The sequence below is a fragment of the Cebidichthys violaceus genome, unplaced genomic scaffold, assembly GCF_023349555.1.
Source record: "Cebidichthys violaceus isolate CVI_PGR_0920_01 unplaced genomic scaffold, fCebVio1.0.p SCAF_12, whole genome shotgun sequence".
NCBI lineage: Eukaryota > Metazoa > Chordata > Actinopteri > Perciformes > Stichaeidae > Cebidichthys > Cebidichthys violaceus.
This window is the reverse complement of record NW_027176285.1, coordinates 8573211-8593834: the sequence shown is the minus strand read 5'-3', so window position 1 is coordinate 8593834 and position 20624 is coordinate 8573211. Positions and strand designations below refer to the sequence as shown.

Below are 20624 nucleotides of genomic sequence, written 5' to 3'. Positions count from 1 at the left end.
AGAGAGAGAGAGAGAGAGAGAGAGAGAGAGAGAGAGAGAGAGAGAGAGAGAGGAGGACAGACATTTACGAAGACATGCACTTGTACTTCATGAAAACTATGAAACACAACGTTAGGTGATCATATAAAAACAATACATCCAACTAATATTTCTTGCAAGTAACATAATTAAGACTCTTAAATTCACTCATAATCTGCTTCAATTTTACACCAACCTTATTACATACATACATTCCCTATCTACACTATCAGACCAACTGCTCGGTGGTGTGCAGCTCATGGGACAGATGACGGTTAATCTGCTCAACCAGATCACGGGCCGGCTGTAATTGATAGAAAGATCTGGAAAATGCTTTAAAACAGGATGTAACACGGGCCTCACATATTCCAGTGACACACTGGTAGATAGATGATAACATATAAATAAATAAATGGAATAAATGGCTTATTAAGCACAAACATAAATATGTTTGCCCTGTTATATCTTAGCATAAAAACAAATAATTAAACTGTGAAAATCTGCTGTATGTGTCCTAAGGCAGATGCTGATCCCAGAGAACGTTCCACACTTCTAAAAACATGCGTCAACATGTATGCATCAATTGATCTTCACCCACTGTGAATGTGCTTCCATGTAAATGTCTAATGGATTATAAATTGCCCCATCAGCGTTACTAAAGAAACACAGACAGTCCCTACATGCAACGGAAGGCAGAGACAACAGTCAGGAATTTTGGTTACACTCCGCAGGTACTGTCAAAGCTCGAAGAACTCAACACAACATAGCATGACCCAACTCGGGCAGCAAAACCAAAAAAACATCACAGCCAGGTAACTGCAGGCCAGCAGAGTTCAGAAAATAACCTCCTTCAGACCAAAACAAATCATTCTGTCAGCGGTGAAACAAGTCGAAGGGAGCAGCCTAAAAACGGAGCCGCTCAGTGGGGCCCACCCCAGCTGGATCCACTGAGCAGCCCGGAGCCAAGCACAGCTCAGTCCAGTCCAACAGTAAAACTGCTCTCCAGAGATTCAGAGCAGCATGTTTATACTCTAGGAACCGCTGTTTACGCTTCACGTCCACAAAATTACATCACATCATGAAGGAGGAAACTTTAATCAGTTGTCCAGTAGCAGCCTTCTATGTCCCGTCAGATTAAAATACCTCCGTCTGATTAGGGATAAATAAGACAACAGCCACTCGCCCAACGTGGACGATGATTATGAAATAAAGTTATGCAGCACTAATGGGACACAACCGTCACAGCTGTGCTCCTTGTTTAGCCGCTGGTGAGTGGATCCACATGTGCTTCTGACTAGCTTAGCTGCGCAGGCCAACTGAATTCAGTAGGAGAAAGGAGAACTCTAGACTTAGCACCTCAGCTGCACACTGAGTGGGCACATGTCCGAGGAATCTGTAGTTAGTATGAACTGCCTTACTGGAACAACGGGCTTTTTACATTATGCAAGATTTACTTGGGTAAGATGCACAAGAAAGAACATAGTTAAGGCCTCCCGTCTACCTTTCAAGCTTGGCTGCTCTTACGGAGGATGAAAGACCAGCCTTTCGTATTAAAAGGCCTCCCTGAAGAGCAAAGCACCGGGAGCAGCTCATTGTTTAATAAGAGCTATCAAGCGTGACGTGGTAGGAGAGCAACTAGTGAAGGTGGCCCCAAAAAAAGTCCCATTCCATTTAGAGAAACACCATAAACAGTAACAGCTAATCAATGATTCTGATTGTTCATCGATCCCAAAACAGATTTTGGCTATTACGGAGTATGGATCCAAAGCAAGAGCTCTTTGTCATTTTCATTCAAAAATCTGTCACTGAATAGATCAGATTGGGATCATTCTTCTGTGTAAGGTAATAAAGCTGTAACTACACCTTTGTAACTGTAAGTTGAGTACACCAACACTCATTTTTAGTTTGTGCAAAATTTTGTGCATTTTTCTCCAAGGCTTAAGTTGAGTTTATAAAATGTGATTAATGACAGTGACCAATTAACAGTACGTAATATCGATCACTCAAATCTGTCCATTACCCAATCCATTTAATAAGGTAACTAATGGCACACGTGAGAATCTGGTGCATCAAATTGGAGCAGCTTTAGACTTTTTATAAAATATTTTTAGAGGCAACTTTTATGCCATTATCGCATAACAATAGTGGAAAGATGACAGGAAATGAGGGACAAAGATGCAACCAAGGTCCTCGCCGGATTTGCAAAGTACAGACGATCACTAAATACTGGAAGATGTACACATGCACGCAAGCTGAAATGTGAAAACATTCATACATGCAGCCCCCAGAACTAAACGCACACATTTAAAGAAAGTGCACGAGGGCTGCAGGTTTAAGTTCCATTTGAAATCCAGCCAGGAGCTCGGTCCTTTGATAGCCAGCATGGTCTCACCTGGTTTCAGCCCCTTTCGATGAGCTAAGATAAGCTTAGTGTCTGAAGTATTTACCAAATGGACCTAAAACAGCCTCTGCTCCCAGGCATACCCCAGAATATCCAGGTCTGGGGTTATGTAGACTGTTTAGTTAGAAATGATTGGTGGCCCTTCCTTTCACTCGCCTAGCTGGTACGCCACTTTATAAAGACTGCACTTAAATTCTAGGGCCATCCGAGAAGCAGACAGCTGATGTAAACATAGTAAATAGCACATTCATCAGGTTCACTGAGTGCATGTCAACCAGAAATAACTGATCTGCTGCAAAACTAAATTTCACTTCATCAAATGTATATTTTAGAAAAGGGGGGTAAAGCTGCCGATTCCCATTGGCGTGGGCGATACAGTTACACTTGGATTGTAATGGTGATGGTTAGCGGGTTGGGAACATGGATGTGTAAAGAAAACTGGATACAGCGTCGGAGGCGGTGCCCCGTCCATTCCTATGAAAGTTGCTCAGTAGCACATAAAGCCAAAAAAAGTTGGACTTCCAAGTAAAGAATTCAGATCAAAACACCCGGATCTTACGCAACCATGAGGCCGATAGAACAAGCACGCTATCGCTTTCTTTAACGCCGCCTCCCAGCCCTCGGTCCAGCCTTGTTCTCAACTCCTTCACAGGAACAGAGGAACAGAATGACTCTGGATCTGCTTATTAGTGCATTTTACATTTAGAACCCAATGATTTAAATGAGGACTATTCAAGTGTTTGTACTGGGAAGTTGATTCACTTGGCGCAAATAACGGCAAAATGGCAAAAAAAAGAAACTAAATTGTCTATATGCTATATTAAAGCAATTGATCTCAGTTGTCAATGAGGGATGATTATTTTTAACGGCCACTTACTATACTAATTATATTTTTATCAAGAAATAGAAAGATTCTCCACCACAACATGTATTTTCCATCCATGTGGACAACCAGCTCAACATGTTGACACACAAAAAGCTTTTATGTACACAAAAGCAATTAAATGACATAATACGGCAGCAAGAAACTGTTCAAATATGTGAATGGCTTCAAAAGGATATTTTCATAGACTACATAGCTGTAGTTCCTTTGAGGAACAAAGCATTATTAAAGTATTTAAATCATTACCATATAAGTTTTGAGAGGTTACAACTAAAACAAATAAAACCATTGCCAAGGCGATTGGCAGCCTGTGCCGTTTCTAGACTGAATTGTTTTCTGTGGCACTGGGTGGGATTTTGTGGGAAATCTGCTGGATTTCTGTGCAGACAGGAAGAGGTTTTGCTGTTCATCCAGTGAAAGTGAGCTGAAGCTTTCAGTTTCTTACAATGGTAGATGGTGGAACGAGTGAAAGGCCAATGGAAAAATCAGTTCCAAATGTTTATCCTCTTCAGTACAGAGAAAAAAAAAAAGATAAAACATCTATGGAGCGATGTAAAGGAGGAGAAGTTCTTTACAGACTCTCTGAGGTCTTTCTTTGATGCTGCCTATAGCGATATTGTCACCACAGTGAAGCTGTTGCAAATGTTACAGCTAGTTCTGTTTATGTAGGCTCTACAGGAAGACCTTAAACTGAACATGTGATGCTGACCACTGCTTGATTTAAATGACAGACCTCCATACTTAATGTGCAGATCAATAATACCACCTACTGTCTTTTAGTGACACCATTAATACTGAACATTCAAAAGTCAAGTGTACTTTGATCGGAGGAGAGGACAACATCCAGAATCATGAACATGTGGTTTTGATTTTGAGAGACACTTGCACAGTCAATAGAGTAACGTTACTGTGAGACAGAGATTGTTGTTGTTGTTCCTCCTGAATGAAGATAAACCAAGGTACTGACCGACTGTATATATTATTGCTAAAGATGCTTTTCTTTGCACCTTTAGTCATCAAAGTAAACACAGAACTCAGTCAATTCTATTTTAACATAATTATTTATTCCAACTTCAGACGAGCTTACACTAAACTTTGATTTTAAGTTATCCTTTTACATAAATTCACATCTTAAATAACTCTAAAATCATATTTAAGTAAGGATTACAACAGATTCAAATTATTTATTCAAATTAAGTTAAAATCTCAGATTAAATGGGTCAACTAAAACGCAGTCCAATCCTCTCCACTCAGTTAGCGCAGCGAGGTTTGCACTTAGTGTCAATGCTGTGCCAAGGTTTGCAAGCTAACAGCAGCTGGCTGGCAGGACAGAGGGATGCACAGAAACACAAACACGGCTTTTGTCTCTTTCCCTCTCTCCAACACGTTCAGTCAGTGGCTGATTTAAAGTGTCACGTCTTAGCCAGGGAGACCAAGTTAGAAGCCATTAGCCTCTGTCGGCCCTCAGTGTTATGACTACAGATACACAGTGCTAAATCTGTTGAAAAGGAGAGACAGAGGAGGAGCAGGAAGCTACAAAAAAAAAAAAAAAAAGTAGTTCTACTGAAGACAGCACCTCTGCCCTTCATTTCAGCACCTATGGCTAGTTGCCCTCACCAAATGGATTTCGGAGAAAGCAGGATTAGTAAAGTGCATACTATGCTAACGTGTTTGACAGTGTAGCACATGTGAATGGAACATGCCGATTGTGTCCGTAGATAATTTAATTTCAAATGTAACTCAAAGGCATATAAAAGCGTCAGGAGCAGTCCTGCCAACGGTTTGTGGGAATGACTTGCAGTAAGGAAAGGTCACATTACTCCACTTTCTCCTAGCTTGCCTCTAACCCATTTTTTAAACTTTCCTCCTCCTTTGCCTTCACTCCCCTCGTTATTCCCCCCCCCCCAAAAACACAGCCACGTCCATCTTTCATCCAGGGTGAAGATGGAGAAAATAAGTGTTCTGTCTCTCTAAATTCCTGTGGTGTGCACTACTATGTGTTAGAATTTCATAAACACAACAAAAAAAAAATAATAGGCCTGGAATAATCCTGCGTTGGGTTAAATAGAAAGTTAAATAAATCTCCATATCAGGCCAGTGAGATCTGTTCGGCTGTCATAATGAGGCCTGAGGTGGCTGTTGTTGTGTTCTCAGGGAGCTATAACCAAACAAAAACATTTTAAGGCTGCAGTGTTGTTTGAGCCAAGACTACTTACGTGGAGGAGGAATGACATGCACATCGGTTTCATTATGTTTTCCATTGTGTTTCACTGTGTTTCTTTTCCATTGCAAATTATTTAGGGTCATTTCGGTTTGCAACCAAAATATCATACCAACCAGTCAAAAAAACATCTTGCCTTTAAGAGCCGTTGCGGTTGTGGAGACTGAGGAAGGACTTACTGCATTGGTGACTTCTATTTCATAGACCTTCTGAAAGGAAGCTCTGTCGAAGAAAACCAACTTCCCGTTTCCCTCGTCTCTTTTCACAGAGGTCCCCGTTACGAGAAGCTTGTCGTCAGGGCTAAAACAGCAGTCAGTCCTAACAGAGACAAAAACACAGTTACATCATCATCAGTATATAATCCACACATAGTTTACAGCAGTTAAGATGAAAGTTAAATATTCTCACATTGTAAAGTTGTTGCTCAGTCCGGTAGCTACATTCACAGGCTTCTTGAAGTTCCGTATATCCCACATTTTGAGAGTGTCATCCCCTAGAAAAAAAGATGGAGACAACAGGTTAACTAGAAATTGTGATATTTACAGAAAGTCACCACAGTGGAACTTGACTATACAACAAGGTTGTAAGAGTAATTTTCCATTTACATGACAGATATATGGTGAGTGAAGGACTTTGTCTTTGTGAAACCTCCTGACTAGATCACGTACCAAGGAGGATCTTTCTGTGTATACATCTGCTCTGTGTGTTGTTGGTGGTGGTTCCTTTTATTTTGCACCGGAAGAGAGAAGCTTCTCCTATGCTTGAAATCCATCACTTTGGATGAAGCAGCAAGTATTGCACCTAAAAACTGCAGGCTTTGAGCGTGGCTGTGTGTACCTGTTTGCGGTGGGGTTTGGTGGATGCTGTAAGATTTTGGTATCTTTCTTACCTCCACGTGAAGCGAGGGTCCTGCCATCATAGGAAAAGGAGAGGCTGGAGGTGTCTGATCCTGGGATGTGTGCTTGCCGACAGTGGAACTTTGTATGGACCTAAGAAACAAAAAAATAAGTTTTAAAACACCATTTCATTATTCCAGGTGATGTGCTTGGTCGTTATAAAAGTGAAAGGCTACTATAGAGGTCATGATAGCAGCAACTCGCTCCTGTTTGTGTTCAATAACAGGTGCGTTAAGTGGCAAACAAAGAAATACTTGAGCAAATCTAGAATGTATGTATATACAGTTGATCACAGACATTGCAGAGACAGAGAAAACCTAGACCCGATGAAATGTATCATTCATTACAGAACAAAATGAATGAATAGTGCAGCCCTGGCTCTCTTTCCATAAACACGCCGCCTTGGTCACGGCTGCTCATCAATATTAAAAAGAGCTCTTATAATCTCCTGATGGGCTACAGTATCAAACTGCCAATGCTTTGCTTCAGTGACAGTCTTTTCAGTTGCTAACTGCAGTAACAAAAAGACCTTTTCATTCTCTGTGTCTTCAAAACACACGGTTTCCATTTCCTCCATGAACACCATACTATACATTTAACTATGAAGCCCACTACAACTTATGAAATACAAGCTACCTTAGACACTGTACCCACCGCACTCTTTAGCAAGACTACAGACTGCAGAGATTTACCTTGGCAAGCTTAGTTAGGTCTGTGAGAGATTTTTCCCTTGCTCCTACTGAAATAGAATGCTAATAGTCTGACTGCGTGCGGTTTATTAGCCGCTAACACACATAAGACCCGTTTACCCGCAGCCCTGGGCTAACATCTGCATTTTGATTCCCTCTCATTATTAGCCATCCTTAAACAAGTGTTATGTCCCAAGGGTCGGCCAGGAACAACTACTAGTTTTGAGTGTCGCATCAAAAACATCTACAACCCACCGGGACGAATTACAAAAAATGGAAAGTCAGAAGCAAAGGAGACGGCAGTGGGTTGAAAAGAAAAAAAGTAAATAAGTAACACACTCTTAAAAACAGTTAAAGGTCAACTCCACCACTTCTACATATTAAAGTCAGGTTACTATCAATGGGGAGTACGACCCAGCCTGTGAAAGTTAAATCATGTCTTCTGTGGTTCTAAAGGAGTCTGAGAACATATTAGGTAATCTGGTGATATAAATAGAGTAACGTTACTCTATTTAAGGCATGATTTTATATATATATATATTTATTTTATTTATTTTTTAAACAGAAAGCCTGTGTTACAAACTAGGGTTATGGACGTTGAAATTAAATTATCTGATGAAAATCTACTGAATTTATTTGTGTTTATCTGACACTGAAGGAAAATGAATCTGCAACTATTTTGATGATTAATAATTTTTGAATATCTTTGAGTTTCGGACTGTTTGCACAAAACAAGAACATTTTCTAGAACATCATCTTGGACTTGGCATTTATCTTTATTTTCCGACATCTTATAGACAAATAATGCTTTTTATATCACTAATGACAATAATCCTGAGTTGAAGCTATGAATATGTAAGAGCAAGTGTAATTCTGAAGCACATCAGCTTACATTGGATAAGGAAAGTTTTATCGACCCCAGCCATCGAGGTCTTCGTCGGGCAAATCATGTGTAGAATCTTAACTATTGTAACTATTTCCTCGACATGTCGCTGTATATGAGAATGACATCTTACTCAACTTGGCTGTGATGATCAGCATGCATCACTGAAAACCAAGAAGGCCAGGTGACATTTCAGCTGAGGTCCGTCGATAGAGGTGAGAACAGACTGATTACAGAAGCTAGAGGGAATGGGACCTCACCTTTTGTAACTCATGTCGGGTAAAACATGATAATGAGTCATTTTAAAAGTTTTAGGAGAACCTTTTAGATACAGTTTGGAAACAATTAGAAGTTACAATGCACCCAATTAAAAAGTAATTAATCCCAGCCACTGCAGCAATGCCGCCCCTCTGCAAACAGAAGCATTCAAGCTTCTCGTTGAAGCAGCTGTTTTCAAGATGGCCAGGCGTGCAGTGTACCTTCTCAGTGCTCACGCTGAGCAAGTGGTGTACTGCTGTAGTGCGGAGTGTGTGTGTGCCAAGGTCTGCAGCTCTAGGCTGGAAATACCCCCCCCCCATTCTCTCTATCTTTCTCACACATACACACAAGAGGAGCAGCAAGAAAAAACACTCTCCAAAAGTGCACGGCAACCCAAAATGTGGACAATAAGTGGAAAAGAGAAATACAAAAATGTTAAAATTAATTTTATGCTTGCCAAACTTAAGTGTATACATGTTCTATATGCAAGTAAAAAGTTAGAGCATTTAGAATTTTGTATTTGTTATTTTCATGCACAAATATGTAAAGCTCAGAAAAGCAGCACATTCTCATAATTAAGATGCTGAAACCAGCAATATTTTGACATCAATGCTTGATGAATGACTGAAATGACGACTCGATTATCAAACGACTCAACTAATTGTTTCGGTACCAGCTTCCAGTCTCCTCTCTGCTTCCTTCCACATTTACTTCCCCCTGCCTTAGTGTTACCCGAGCACAGCCAGATTAGAGAGATGGATCATTAAATGACAGCGGTGAAGCAATAGTCTGGGAAGTAGGCTCGCTAACGCTCAAACAAACATAACCTTGGTTTATACGGCTACATTTTCATTAATTCTAAACGGAATGCAAATAAATCAGTGAAAAGAGAATTGCAGCAATACGGGCTTTTGACTCAGAGAGGTGGATAAGGAATTTGAAGTGAGCACAGAGCGTGGAAGACAGATAAGATAGAGACGTGTAGAGAAACGCTAGCAAAAAGGAGCAGGAGAGAAAGGAGCGTGAGGTGCATGAGTGATGTGTCCTTATGATACAAGCAGGAAACGAGGTCATACTTCACTTCCAAAGTAAGTAAATGGAGGGAAGTTATTAACTTGGATGAGACAGATAACACCGTTACCTTGAACTGTAGATAACATGGATTCCACTTTTTCAGGCGTTGGCCATTTAGCCTCTGTAGTCTCTCTGGGGATAATTTTCTGCTTCCCATCATCATTTTACCCATATATTACCTTCGACTAAAATCCATTCTCCCCACTCCTTATCTGAGATTATCTTCCTATTCCGCTGCCTTGGAAATTGACTTGGTTGAGAAATAAAAAGTCAAAAGAGGTCAATTTAATATGAAAAGTACATTTTCTAATCTTACAGCAGGTGTGGAACAGCTAGGCCACAGGCTATCTCAGGCCCACTAAACAGCAGCTAAAGCATAATGTGTGAGGCTTGAACCCAGTCAATCCTCTACCTGGAGGGTGCATGGCGACTACTTTATTTGATGAGCCTAAAACAAAGACATCGGGGACCCGTTTCAATCACATCAACCGCCGTCACTACTCTGTTATGTGCACATGGACAATGGGAGCGTATCCAAAACACTCGACATTTCTATTCATACAACTGTGAGTGAACGATGACAATAAGTCATCCTTGAATCTACGCATGGTAGCACAAATAGGTTGGGCGGGGTCAGCGGACTATGAACAGGAGGGTATGCCGAGGAGCCGTTTTCCTGTAATCATCTTCTGTTGTGAGCTGTTACATGAAGCTCAATGGCACACCATCAACGTGGGTCCAGTGGAGAGGATAGTCCTGCTAAATCCAAAGTAAAAGTAGATATTAAACATACTTAAATATACTGCGAGGAGAAGGAGATGAAATCTGCTTTACATAACTCCAGAGAGAATTTCGAAGATGCGTTTTGTTTTTTTTCCTAAACATAAACCTCAAAACACATGTTTTTCCGCCATAGCCTAAGGTTTCCTCAGGTCAACTAGTAAGAAAAGTTATGAGCTCTTGTTCGACCCATGATGAATCATACCACAAACTTTTTTGTTTTTTTCATCTGACGTCTTTCTTTCCAAAATGAACACCATCTGCTGTTAGCACATGCTGTGTTTTAACTCCTTTTATGTTGCATTGTTATGCTGTACTGTCTTCAGTGTCCGTTGTGTCTGAAAATAAATGTTTTCTGCATATCAATTCATACATTTTAACAATATTCTCTAATCCTAACTAACAGGTGGAATGAGGAAAGTTTAACTCTGGAGTAAATTATGAAAAGCAAAACAGACACAAGGGCGCTAAATAGATAATAGGCAGGAACATTTATTTTTTTAAACTTGATAAATAATGTCAGTCAGAAGAAGTAGTGCCTTCAATGGGTAGCTAGTGGTTATCCTAGCTGCTTATAGCAAACATAAACCCCTCCAGCTATTTCTAGATCATTTACTGCTGTTGTGAAAGCGTGCGTGTTTACTTACTATCCTGATGTTGGCTGGCATTGGTAGATGCCATGGTGTTCGCTTCCTGTGATAATCTACACAGCCGGCCTGTGAAACTGGATTCTCGTACACTCAGTTTGAAACCTCTCTTTGCGCCTCGTGACTTCCTCTGTAAACTGTGCCCTTCTCCCCGTCCTAAACAGGCATCGGGATAAATTGTCACAATTTGACTAAGATTGTGTACACGTGCATATACGCACACTTACAAGCGCTTGCACACACACAGAGCCCTGATTCACATGTACGCCCGTTTCAGCAGCAGGAGTTGATAAATAGCTGAAGGAACACAGCATTGGGTTTCATCCGCAGCAGATTATGATAGCAATCTACCACAGGGACCAACTGGTCCTAACCACACTATCTGGGCATCGTTATATAAATACTGCCAAAGCGCTGCCTTGCCCCAACCTCCATACTTCTTCAACCGCACACCTGAAAGGCTTAATGATGCCCACCGCGCAGTCTGTCGTAACATCTCACTTTGACCTCTGTTGCTTTCAGAGGATCAAGTGGCCAAACCGCAGTCCTGAGCAGCTGCTCTGATCTTTCATGGAAATCAACAAGTGGTGATGGCGAAGCCGTGTCGGTGTGTGTGTGTGTGTGTGTTTTTAGCTCTTCACACTGGAGTGAGTGCCATCATAATCTGACAGTGTGTCCTATTGAAGTGACCGTATTCCTCTATGTCTCAGCCAGAAACTAAAAATCTGTACGTGTTGTTTCCAAGTCTTTGTTCAGGGTTGAACATGGGTGAGAAATGATGATTCACTTGATTAAAAACACCTGTTTTATTGATTCTTTAAAGTCATTAAGTGAATGTTTGTCCCCACATGTACATGAAGGAGGGAAGATGGGAGATGTGGTGTAAATGTCTTTAGATGGATCGGTAAACTCTTCCATGAAGAAATATCCGTGATGAGGGCCATATATGTACTATAGCCAGTTATCAGATCTTAGACCGTTTTCTAAACATTTTCTTTGGTGTTTCAGAAGTTCTTTTGTTATTCTCTGTTTTAATCTTCCCATATTTTATGACCCACAGAGTTACTAGTTTAAAGTGATGCATGTGAAGTCCCATTACGGTGCTGAAGGTCCTATTGAGCCAGTAACTGTAAATAAACTGGTGGTCAGTTTTAAGCAGGTGACAATAAACTGTGTGTGACTAGAATAATAACAGCGTGTCGAGTTAAAAGGAGCCTGGCATCTTAAATCAAGTTTAAAAATATCAAGATGGGCTGAATCACAAAGGTTGAAGAATGAAGACAAAAAGCTTCACGCACATCGAAATGAATCCAATTCAAACAGATTTAAAACTTCTTGGGGCTCTCTGCTTTCCCTCATAATTAAGAATTGCAGTGACAAAGCCAGCAAAAGTAGAAAACAAGAGAAAGTTTGCCATATCATCTCATGATGACATTCCCCGACAGAGTAGTTTATCAAAACCACATCTTCAGAGGTCCCACTTTGAAGTCTAAAAACATCCAAGTCCACCAATGACATCATAACATTCCCCGGGTCTCCGTGGTTATGTTTTGGGCCTGCACCCTCAACCCACTCACTTCCACGGAGCGCACATTACCTGGCAACCATTTAAATGCAGTCTTGTAATTCTGGCACCGACCCCTCTGGTCAGAGAATGGAGCATGCCATCCCCTCTCTGTGGCGGTCCACTATAAAAAGAGACCTACTTGACTCCCATCACAGGATCAATCAACTCATGTCGGGGTTCAACAGAACGATGTGTCAGCCTCAATAGCTTCTCTTTAGGCCCAGCTCCAGATCAAGGTCATGTACATGATTGATTGTGATTGATCTGCCTGCATATTCTGGCCATGAGTAATAGTGGCGATACAACAGGAGATGGACCTTGTTGGGGGGGGGGGGCAGCAATGAAAGCTTCAGGAGGTCAACTCCTTTTTAGGCTTGTGGCTGGATTGGAGTCAGCAGCACAGGTTGCTGATTAGGGCAGAGGGCACCGACTGAATTCTTGAGCCATTCAGACAGGACAGGCTCCAGCGGTCAGGCAACAGACACGACTATTGTAAGCTGCTACGGGACGCTGGGTAAATATTTAGTTTGGAGAAAGAGGGGTAATAAATTTGGAGAGCTTTAACCCAATCACTCGAAGCCTGCCGCTGCGAGCGGGATAATGGGTGAGGGGATTCCATACAACACAGATACACAAAAGCTTTTACAATAGAAATCCTCCATCTAAATACATTTTTTTGTGTCGTGCGATTATGAAGTTGACTGTTGGAGTAATTATCATGTAGCCTACTTCTCATTTGACTAATCTGGATAAGCCCCTCTGTCCAATCAAGCTGTTCCAACTCACTAACTGCGGCTTAATTATCACTATTCTCATACGAAATAGCACAGGCATTCAACCTCGTCCACATATGGTGTTGGACAGATGAAAGGATGTGAAGTGGAACAATTGTGAAATGAAAATGTCCCGAAACATTCAGGGCAGAAAAACAACTTCTTATTCTTCATGAAAATAGACCGAGCAGTTGTTCATAACTTATGTTGACCAGATACTGGTCGTCTTTGAGAGTATTTAGCAACATCTGTGTGCAGCCCTCCATTCATTTTATTTTCTGTCCTAAAATCTGGGCTTATCGTGTTTTAGGGATCCCAGGTGAGTATCCACACATATTCCTCACAGCGCGGAAAAAGAAACTTGTGAAACCATGTTTGTAAAAGAGCTGGCCATAAAGTAAGACAATAGCAAACTGGAATGATGCCTGCAATATGTCACCTTTGAAAATACTGAATTATGAGTACTGTTGGTCCCCTAAGCCCCCCCTTCAACAGGAATGCACCTCTTCTGGCTCTTTTTTCCCTCTTCACATCTGTGCCTTGGAGGTGAATTTTGTGTGTGAATGAGCAAGGGAGCAGTCAGATGCGAAACATGGTGTTACCATCTCCAATGAGACAATCGAGACACCCATAAGTTCTCCTCAATGAAAGATCTAGGAGATGCATTCCGCAGCTCCAATTGGAAGTAATTTTTGTGCCGATTTGTCAGAAATCTCAAGTGAAAACAGTCGAATAAGTGAGAACAATGCTACTTAGGGGCCAAGATCAGCGGTTACCTCAACAATGTGAAGCTTGAAGAATGGAACGAACATGCTGATCACATAATTACCTAATTAACAAATAGTAGAAAATGTACAGAGGGAAATTGTGGTTGTGCCGCCCAGTAACTTTCATGTAACTCAACTCAATCATCAAACGTCAGTTAATTCAGTTACATAATCAGCTATTTTTAACCGTGCGAGCTCTTAGGAAAGCAATGTCAGTCTGACGGTCAGTCCACCACTTTGGGCCGGAGTGAAATATCTCAACAACTAATAGAACCCTTTGATGATAGCCTAACATTTAGGGCCATCATCAGATCAAAATTGTAATGTGTCCAAACTGTGTTTTGAGACCAAATACCTGCTCCACTAATGACAATCCTAACAGCCTGAGCTAATTAGTGCAAACGGTGGCTAAACTAAGATTTTGAGCACGATAGACTTTATAGCCGCTTAACATCAGCATGTTAGCATTGCCATTGCTAGCATGCTGATGTTAGCATTTAGCTCTGAGCACTGCTGTATGTACGAACAGCCTCACAGAGCCTCTAACGTGGCTGTAGTAGACTCTTGTTTCTCCAGAGTTTGCATAGAACGAGAGTGTGAAAACAGGTTCATTGCAGGTCAGACGGGCTATTTGATCATATTTTCAAAGACTCCCAGTTTGGAAAAAAATGCATTTTAAAGCCAGGCATTTTGAATTCTGGTCAGTGTTAGCGACTTGCTGAACTCTGACCTCTCTGGCCTGTGACCGGACGACCCGAGTCTCATGACTCTGCACCCAAGGCCATAACAAAACAGACATCCAATGTTTACAAGCAACTAGATATAGTGTGTGCGTGTGCGTGTGCGTGTGTGTGTGTGTGTGTGTGTGTGTGTGTGTGTTTTAAAACTCACGCTGAGGTTTCTGTCCCAGATCTGGATGGTGCCGTCCTGGCAACCGGCTGCAATGAGCTTCCCATCGCGGCTGTAGGTGCAGCACGTGGGGACGACCTTCTTCCCCTGGAAGGAACGCGGTTTGAACACGGACTTGTGCTTCTTCTCGGAGCTCAGGTCCCATGTGCGCACAGTGCTGCGGACAGACAGAGAATTTAATTTATCCTCCCCCAACTGTCATGAATCCCTCATAAAATATTATCCCTCAAAACATATTTGGTCATCAACACCACCCCGCCGCTGTAATAAATCAGAATCATATAGAGATACAGTGTGCCTGCGCCATTCTCGTGAGGTTAGGCGGCTATGTGTTGCAGGGTGAGAGGTTAGCAAACAGCAGAACAGTAGATCAGTCTGACAGGCATGTCTGACGCTTCCATGACATTCTTGAACATATTACACAACCCAAACCACTGAAAAGGAGGAATTAAAATGCAGACTGTTCACACAGTACATGTGCCAATAGGAAGTTTCATTCCAGAATGTCATCAAACTTAACCCCGACAACAATCCCTGCTCGTTACGGATTCATATTTCAAACATTGAACATATTATATTGACTTAAATGTTATTAAAAAAGATCTATTAACTAATAGCACATGCAATTTATTAATTGACATATAATCATATATAAACAATGTAAAATGAATAGATATAGTCTTCCATTAATCAACAGATTAAACACAAAATACATGTGAAACTTCAGTGTTAACTTTCAAATGATTAATTATTAATTGCAGTTAGCATTTCTAAATTATCTGTTAAAATAAGAAAAGAAGGTAATTGGAGCAAGAAGATTGTTTTGGCCAGTCAATGCAGTTGTCAGTATATCTGCTGCATACTTTGAAATTCAAAGTAGAGTGGACAATGATCTGAGGACAACTAATTGTTTAGTTTAAAACGAGGTGGAACGTTCCACCTTGTTTGCTGTCTAGAAGATATTCAAGCAAGCTATGATGCACACTTCTATCTACCTAATCTAAATCTTTTCCATCAACTAGCTACGTATTTTTTCAGCATAAGGGACGCTATAGTGATGACAAATAAATGATAAAAAAGAAGGAACTTATAAATAACAAGACAAAAATGACGACAAAGAGGACAAACCGAGGTGCCCACCAGCCCCGCGAGTGACCTCGAGAGCCTTAAACCTCCACGTCTATTTATTGAACTACCTGACTACACACAAACATGTTCAGCCTACCTCTCACACACCCACGCCACCGCTCACGCCAGACAGAGCGTGTCCAAATGTGTCTGTGACCCACTGCTTGCTTTAGTGAGCATCATGCCCTTTGGGTCAGGAGGTCAGTGGAGGAGCATAAACATACAGGCGGGGCTGCTACTAACAGCCAGGCAAGGATTCCTCCATGGCCGGCTACAAAGTCAGACACACACACACACACACACACACACACACACACACACACACACACACACACTCAACTGTGTTTGGATAAGTCTAACAATGTGATACAAATGCCAGCTGAAGACATATGGTTTGAGTGAAAACTGGCGAGGGTCAAATAAAACTCTGTTTGATGCATAGTTGTGTTTAACTCCACATAAACCAAATCCCTTACTGGAAAAAAAAGAAGCTAAATCCACCTTTAAAGACTACTGCATTGTACAGTAAGTGTTTCCATGAGCAGATATACATGTGTGATAGTGAATGAGAAAGAGTGATAGCCATGGACTGGATGACAAACTGGTCCACCTGCTGCCTCACACAGACATCTCTATTTTGTTTACAGAAGACCGTAGGCGTCTGTCAAGGCAATAAAGACAACATAACCTTTCGCGTAGCACACAAAACCTGGAATGCTATTTATCGTAAGGGCTCTTTCCAAAACATGGCACTGCTGGCTGTTAGGGGGACAGAACAGAGGAGGTTGGAGCCCACCAGTGTTGAGCCAACCCTGATACACAAGACTGCACAACCTCACCTGTCAGGGACAAAGACACAGAGCGGGACGGGGAAAACCGGCGGCTCTAATATGCGGTACTCTAAAAATGGTTAATTAAAGTGTAAAAAACATCCCGTTTCCCATTAAAGTAACAAAAATCAACAGACGTTAAGTGCAGCTTCGCCTAATTAAAGTTGCACCTTTATTCCCTGAGGGAAACACCTGGAGCGGTCTCAGACTGTATTCTCTCAGAGGAGGCAGTTGTTTTGGGACAGTAACAGCAATGAAAAGAGCCGAGACGTCATAACATTCACACTCGGCACAAAGATACCGCCAGAAACTGTGCGCCCTTTGCTGTAACCCTGTTTTCCCTTCAATCAGCAGCCCCCATCTTTCTGCACAAACACGGCAGAGACAGAGGGGTGAATGTAATAAAATGAGAGCCATACATCCTCAGCCATGCGTGTGCACTTTACGAGGTAGCACAGTCATTCACACATCAACTGAGGAGTGACAGCTCCCCGATCCCCAGATTTTTATCTGTCCGTCAGGTTATGGGCCTGCGGGGGGGGGGGGGGGGGGAGGATCACTTTCCCAGATGATGAGATAAGGAAGAGAGAGGGATAAGAAAGACGTACGTCTTGAAGGAGGTTGTTTATTGGTCATACTCCGGTGATGGGGATAGGCCATGGCCGGTTGACTGACTAACTAGGGCTCTGTTATGAGAAATGCGGATTAGGAAGGGGAAGATGGTCCATCTTGCATTGCAGCTGAAGAACATGAAGTGGGGAAATAACAGAAGGATTTGGGAGGAGGCGAACACACAGTGGCACTCAAGCGAGGAAGCAAAAGAAGAAACACGTTGGTCGAAGCGCAGATGCTCCGTGGGAACAGTGAGATACTGATTCAAATACATTCACAACATTATTAGTGTGGCTCCGAAGCAGAAAATCAACCTAAAAAAAGGTCTTGTGAGACCACACACACACACACACACACACACACACACACACACACACACACACACACACACAAGGATCAAAATGCTAAAAGAAGTCAAGACAGCTCATCAGATGTAATCAAGCAATCTGGTTGATAAGATGTCAAATTGGCCTCATATTTTGTTCAAATAAGAAAAGACACAAACCCAGCATTCACACTCTAAAGACTTGGATGCCACTGCCAGTCACAGACTCAGCCATGAGGATAAATGCACTCCTTAAAGGTACGGTATGTGCATTCTTGGGCAGGATATGGAACACTTGCAGTGTAAGGCGGGCAACATGATGAGCTGGACTGTGGATGAACTTGATGAGTTCAATTGTGTGAATCGCCCCAACATGCTCACTCTCACACACACACACACACAATTTGTAACGTCTGTCCTCACTCGTGATTCCCTTTCTCTCACGCAGATAACACTTAATAACCCATGAGTAATTTTCCCTCCTTTCCCCTCAGAAAAAAAATAAGTTATTACCAAGTATTTGGGCTGTAACACTAAAAAATAGATGACCTACTTACTTGATAAGATCAGTATGCTAGCAATGATCAGTTGAGGGAAACAAATACTGACTTGTGAAAAGTGCCTACTCACATGCAAAAAGAAAACCTTCATTGATTACCAGGATTTATCCAAGCAGTAGATCATGAATCGGCTGTGTGTGACTCAATGTTTGTGGCTCGCTCCCCAGTGATAATTCCTCAATGTGTCACATATATCACAACATGCGTTTGGTTTGAGCGCATGATAAAGACAAATAATTTGTTTTCTGGGTCTCCTTGCATACAGCTACACATCCACATCCAGCTGCAGCCCTGACAGCAGGCCAGCACCAAGGGAATCCCTGGCATTCAAACCTCCTGGAAACATTCCTCAAATTGTGTATTTGTGTATTTGTGTATTTGTGTGTGTGTGTGTGTGTGCGTGTGTGTGTGTGTGTGCGTGTGTGCGCGCGCACATGCGAGTGTGTTTCAAGAATTGACAGAAGTAACATGTGGGCCCAATTAGAAAGTCGCCGTTTGTCCTGTGCTCTGTTCCACTGGCTGAAATTTCAGTCGCAAAAAACAGCACAACGGGAATTTTTGATCGCTTTCCAGGGGCACAATAAAACTACATCAAGTGAAACCAACAATCAAGAGCGTCACGTCCTTGAAGCCACTAATGCAAAGCTTTTGTTAGTCATAGTTTGTGAAAAATGTTAACAGTTTGCGGTACGGTTTGTTAACTTTAAACAGAACTTATTCAAGAGTTTTTAAACCACTACCGTTTAGAATTGTGTTCATTGAAAAAAAAAAAAAGGTTGCAGCTCTCAAAAACCATGACTGACACACAAGTCCGAGCCATAATTTTAAGTTTACTTCAAGTTCAATCCTGCCAAAGAAAGACTTCCACCGGGAGAAGACCCAGCACATATTGCCCTCACTTTCTGAGAAATAAATCTGCGGTTTTTCCAACAGGTGTTTGGTCTTTCAGCAAAGACTTAGTTAAAGTGGCTCAGTGCTTAATACGCAGTGCAGTGTCCCCCCGTCCCCGTCCCCCCGTCCCCCCCTTGAATCAAACAAGAATAATGTTGGGAAACATTTTTGCCACACAACTCTCAAACAGAATGTGAAATGTTGACACGTTCACACTAGTCTTAGCACAAACGCTTTTCACTGACGGACTCCCATTCAACCCTCGGTGTGAAAGGACAATCACTACCACCCTGCTGCTGCATTATTATGCCTCATCAGTGCTTCCCTCTCATCCACTTCCTCAGGGGAAAAAAAAAAGAAAAAAAGTCTGCTTAATGAAATCATTCAAGGAGCCGGGAGGCAGTTCTTATGAATGAAATTCTATACAACTAGGGGGACCTTCAATTAAGGAGCTGGGCGGTCCAGTGATCATGCTTAATAACCTATTCAAATAAACACAACAAAGACTCTCTAACTAGGCTGACACGGGAAGAAAGACAGGACAACCCTAGGTGTTGGTCTGATGTTTGAAGCAGACACCCACTGGCACCATTGGACAACTGCTGGTCCATTCTCAAAAGGCCTACCGACTACAACGTGGCCTCTGCAGACTCAGTAGTAGTTCAAGATGGCCTGATGGAGCTAAAGGAAGATGAGCAAGACGCCACAAATGAGTGTGAGAAGTTGACACTCCTGTGAATCAAGCAAATACAATTACAAACATAAATCAAACTAATGAAATGAGTAATTTAGACAATACAACATTGAAAAAATACTGGTTTTAGTACAGAAGCTGAGAGTTTGGGCCTGTCATGTGTGCTAAGATTGGATAAGAAGCCCTCAGGAAATCAGACCTGGGAGCCGTTCCAAGAAGCAGGACACACTTGCTGAGCAAAACCCAGAACCCCCTCATATCTAGATGGATCAGCGAATGTCTGGCTGCCTTTCAGCTTAATGTACAGTCACAGTAGCTCTGCTCTGAGGATCTCAGGCTGTACTCTCAAAGATGATCAAATTTACCAATGCACATGCATGCCAAATTCTTAAAGGACTAAAATGAGCAGTTATCAGAGTACAGAAACCAGGACTAAAAGTAATGTGATCAGTGTGTTTGACACCCGGGCGCCTACATTCCATTTGCACTGAAGGAATGAGAGGGATTTTTGATTGAAGAAGTGTGAAGATTGAGGGGCGGAGCTTCAACCGAGAAATTCAAGTACAGCTCTTCATCACCAAGCAGCCCCTATATTGCACTGCACACTTACGTAAGTGACGATAAGTGAGAATATGAGAGATTTGACATGGGGTTACGTGGATAACGTCTTTCACTTGTAAATCACTGTGGGCCCGTCACTGCCTCCATCCATTTCCGAGACGCAGGTTGCAGCGCTGACCTGCTCTGCTGCTGTGAACCCTCCTCGCATGCAGCTGCTCCGCCTGCGAATGGTTCCCTGTACGCTCCTCTCCGCCGTT

The 20624-nt window shown here is 42.0% G+C and overlaps 1 protein-coding gene across 1 annotated transcript in view; it reads right to left on the bottom strand.

The window, feature by feature from the left end:
• LOC137869068 (WD repeat-containing protein 70) overlaps positions 1-20624 on the bottom strand; it is a 36489-nt gene that overhangs the window by 7183 nt on the left and 8682 nt on the right. The window contains exons 10-13 of the mRNA XM_068706181.1: positions 14749-14923; positions 6413-6512; positions 5932-6016; positions 5703-5841 (exon numbers count right to left, since the gene is read on the bottom strand). Coding sequence (XP_068562282.1) covers positions 5703-5841; positions 5932-6016; positions 6413-6512; positions 14749-14923 — 499 coding nt within the window. The remainder of the gene's footprint in view (positions 1-5702; positions 5842-5931; positions 6017-6412; positions 6513-14748; positions 14924-20624) is intronic.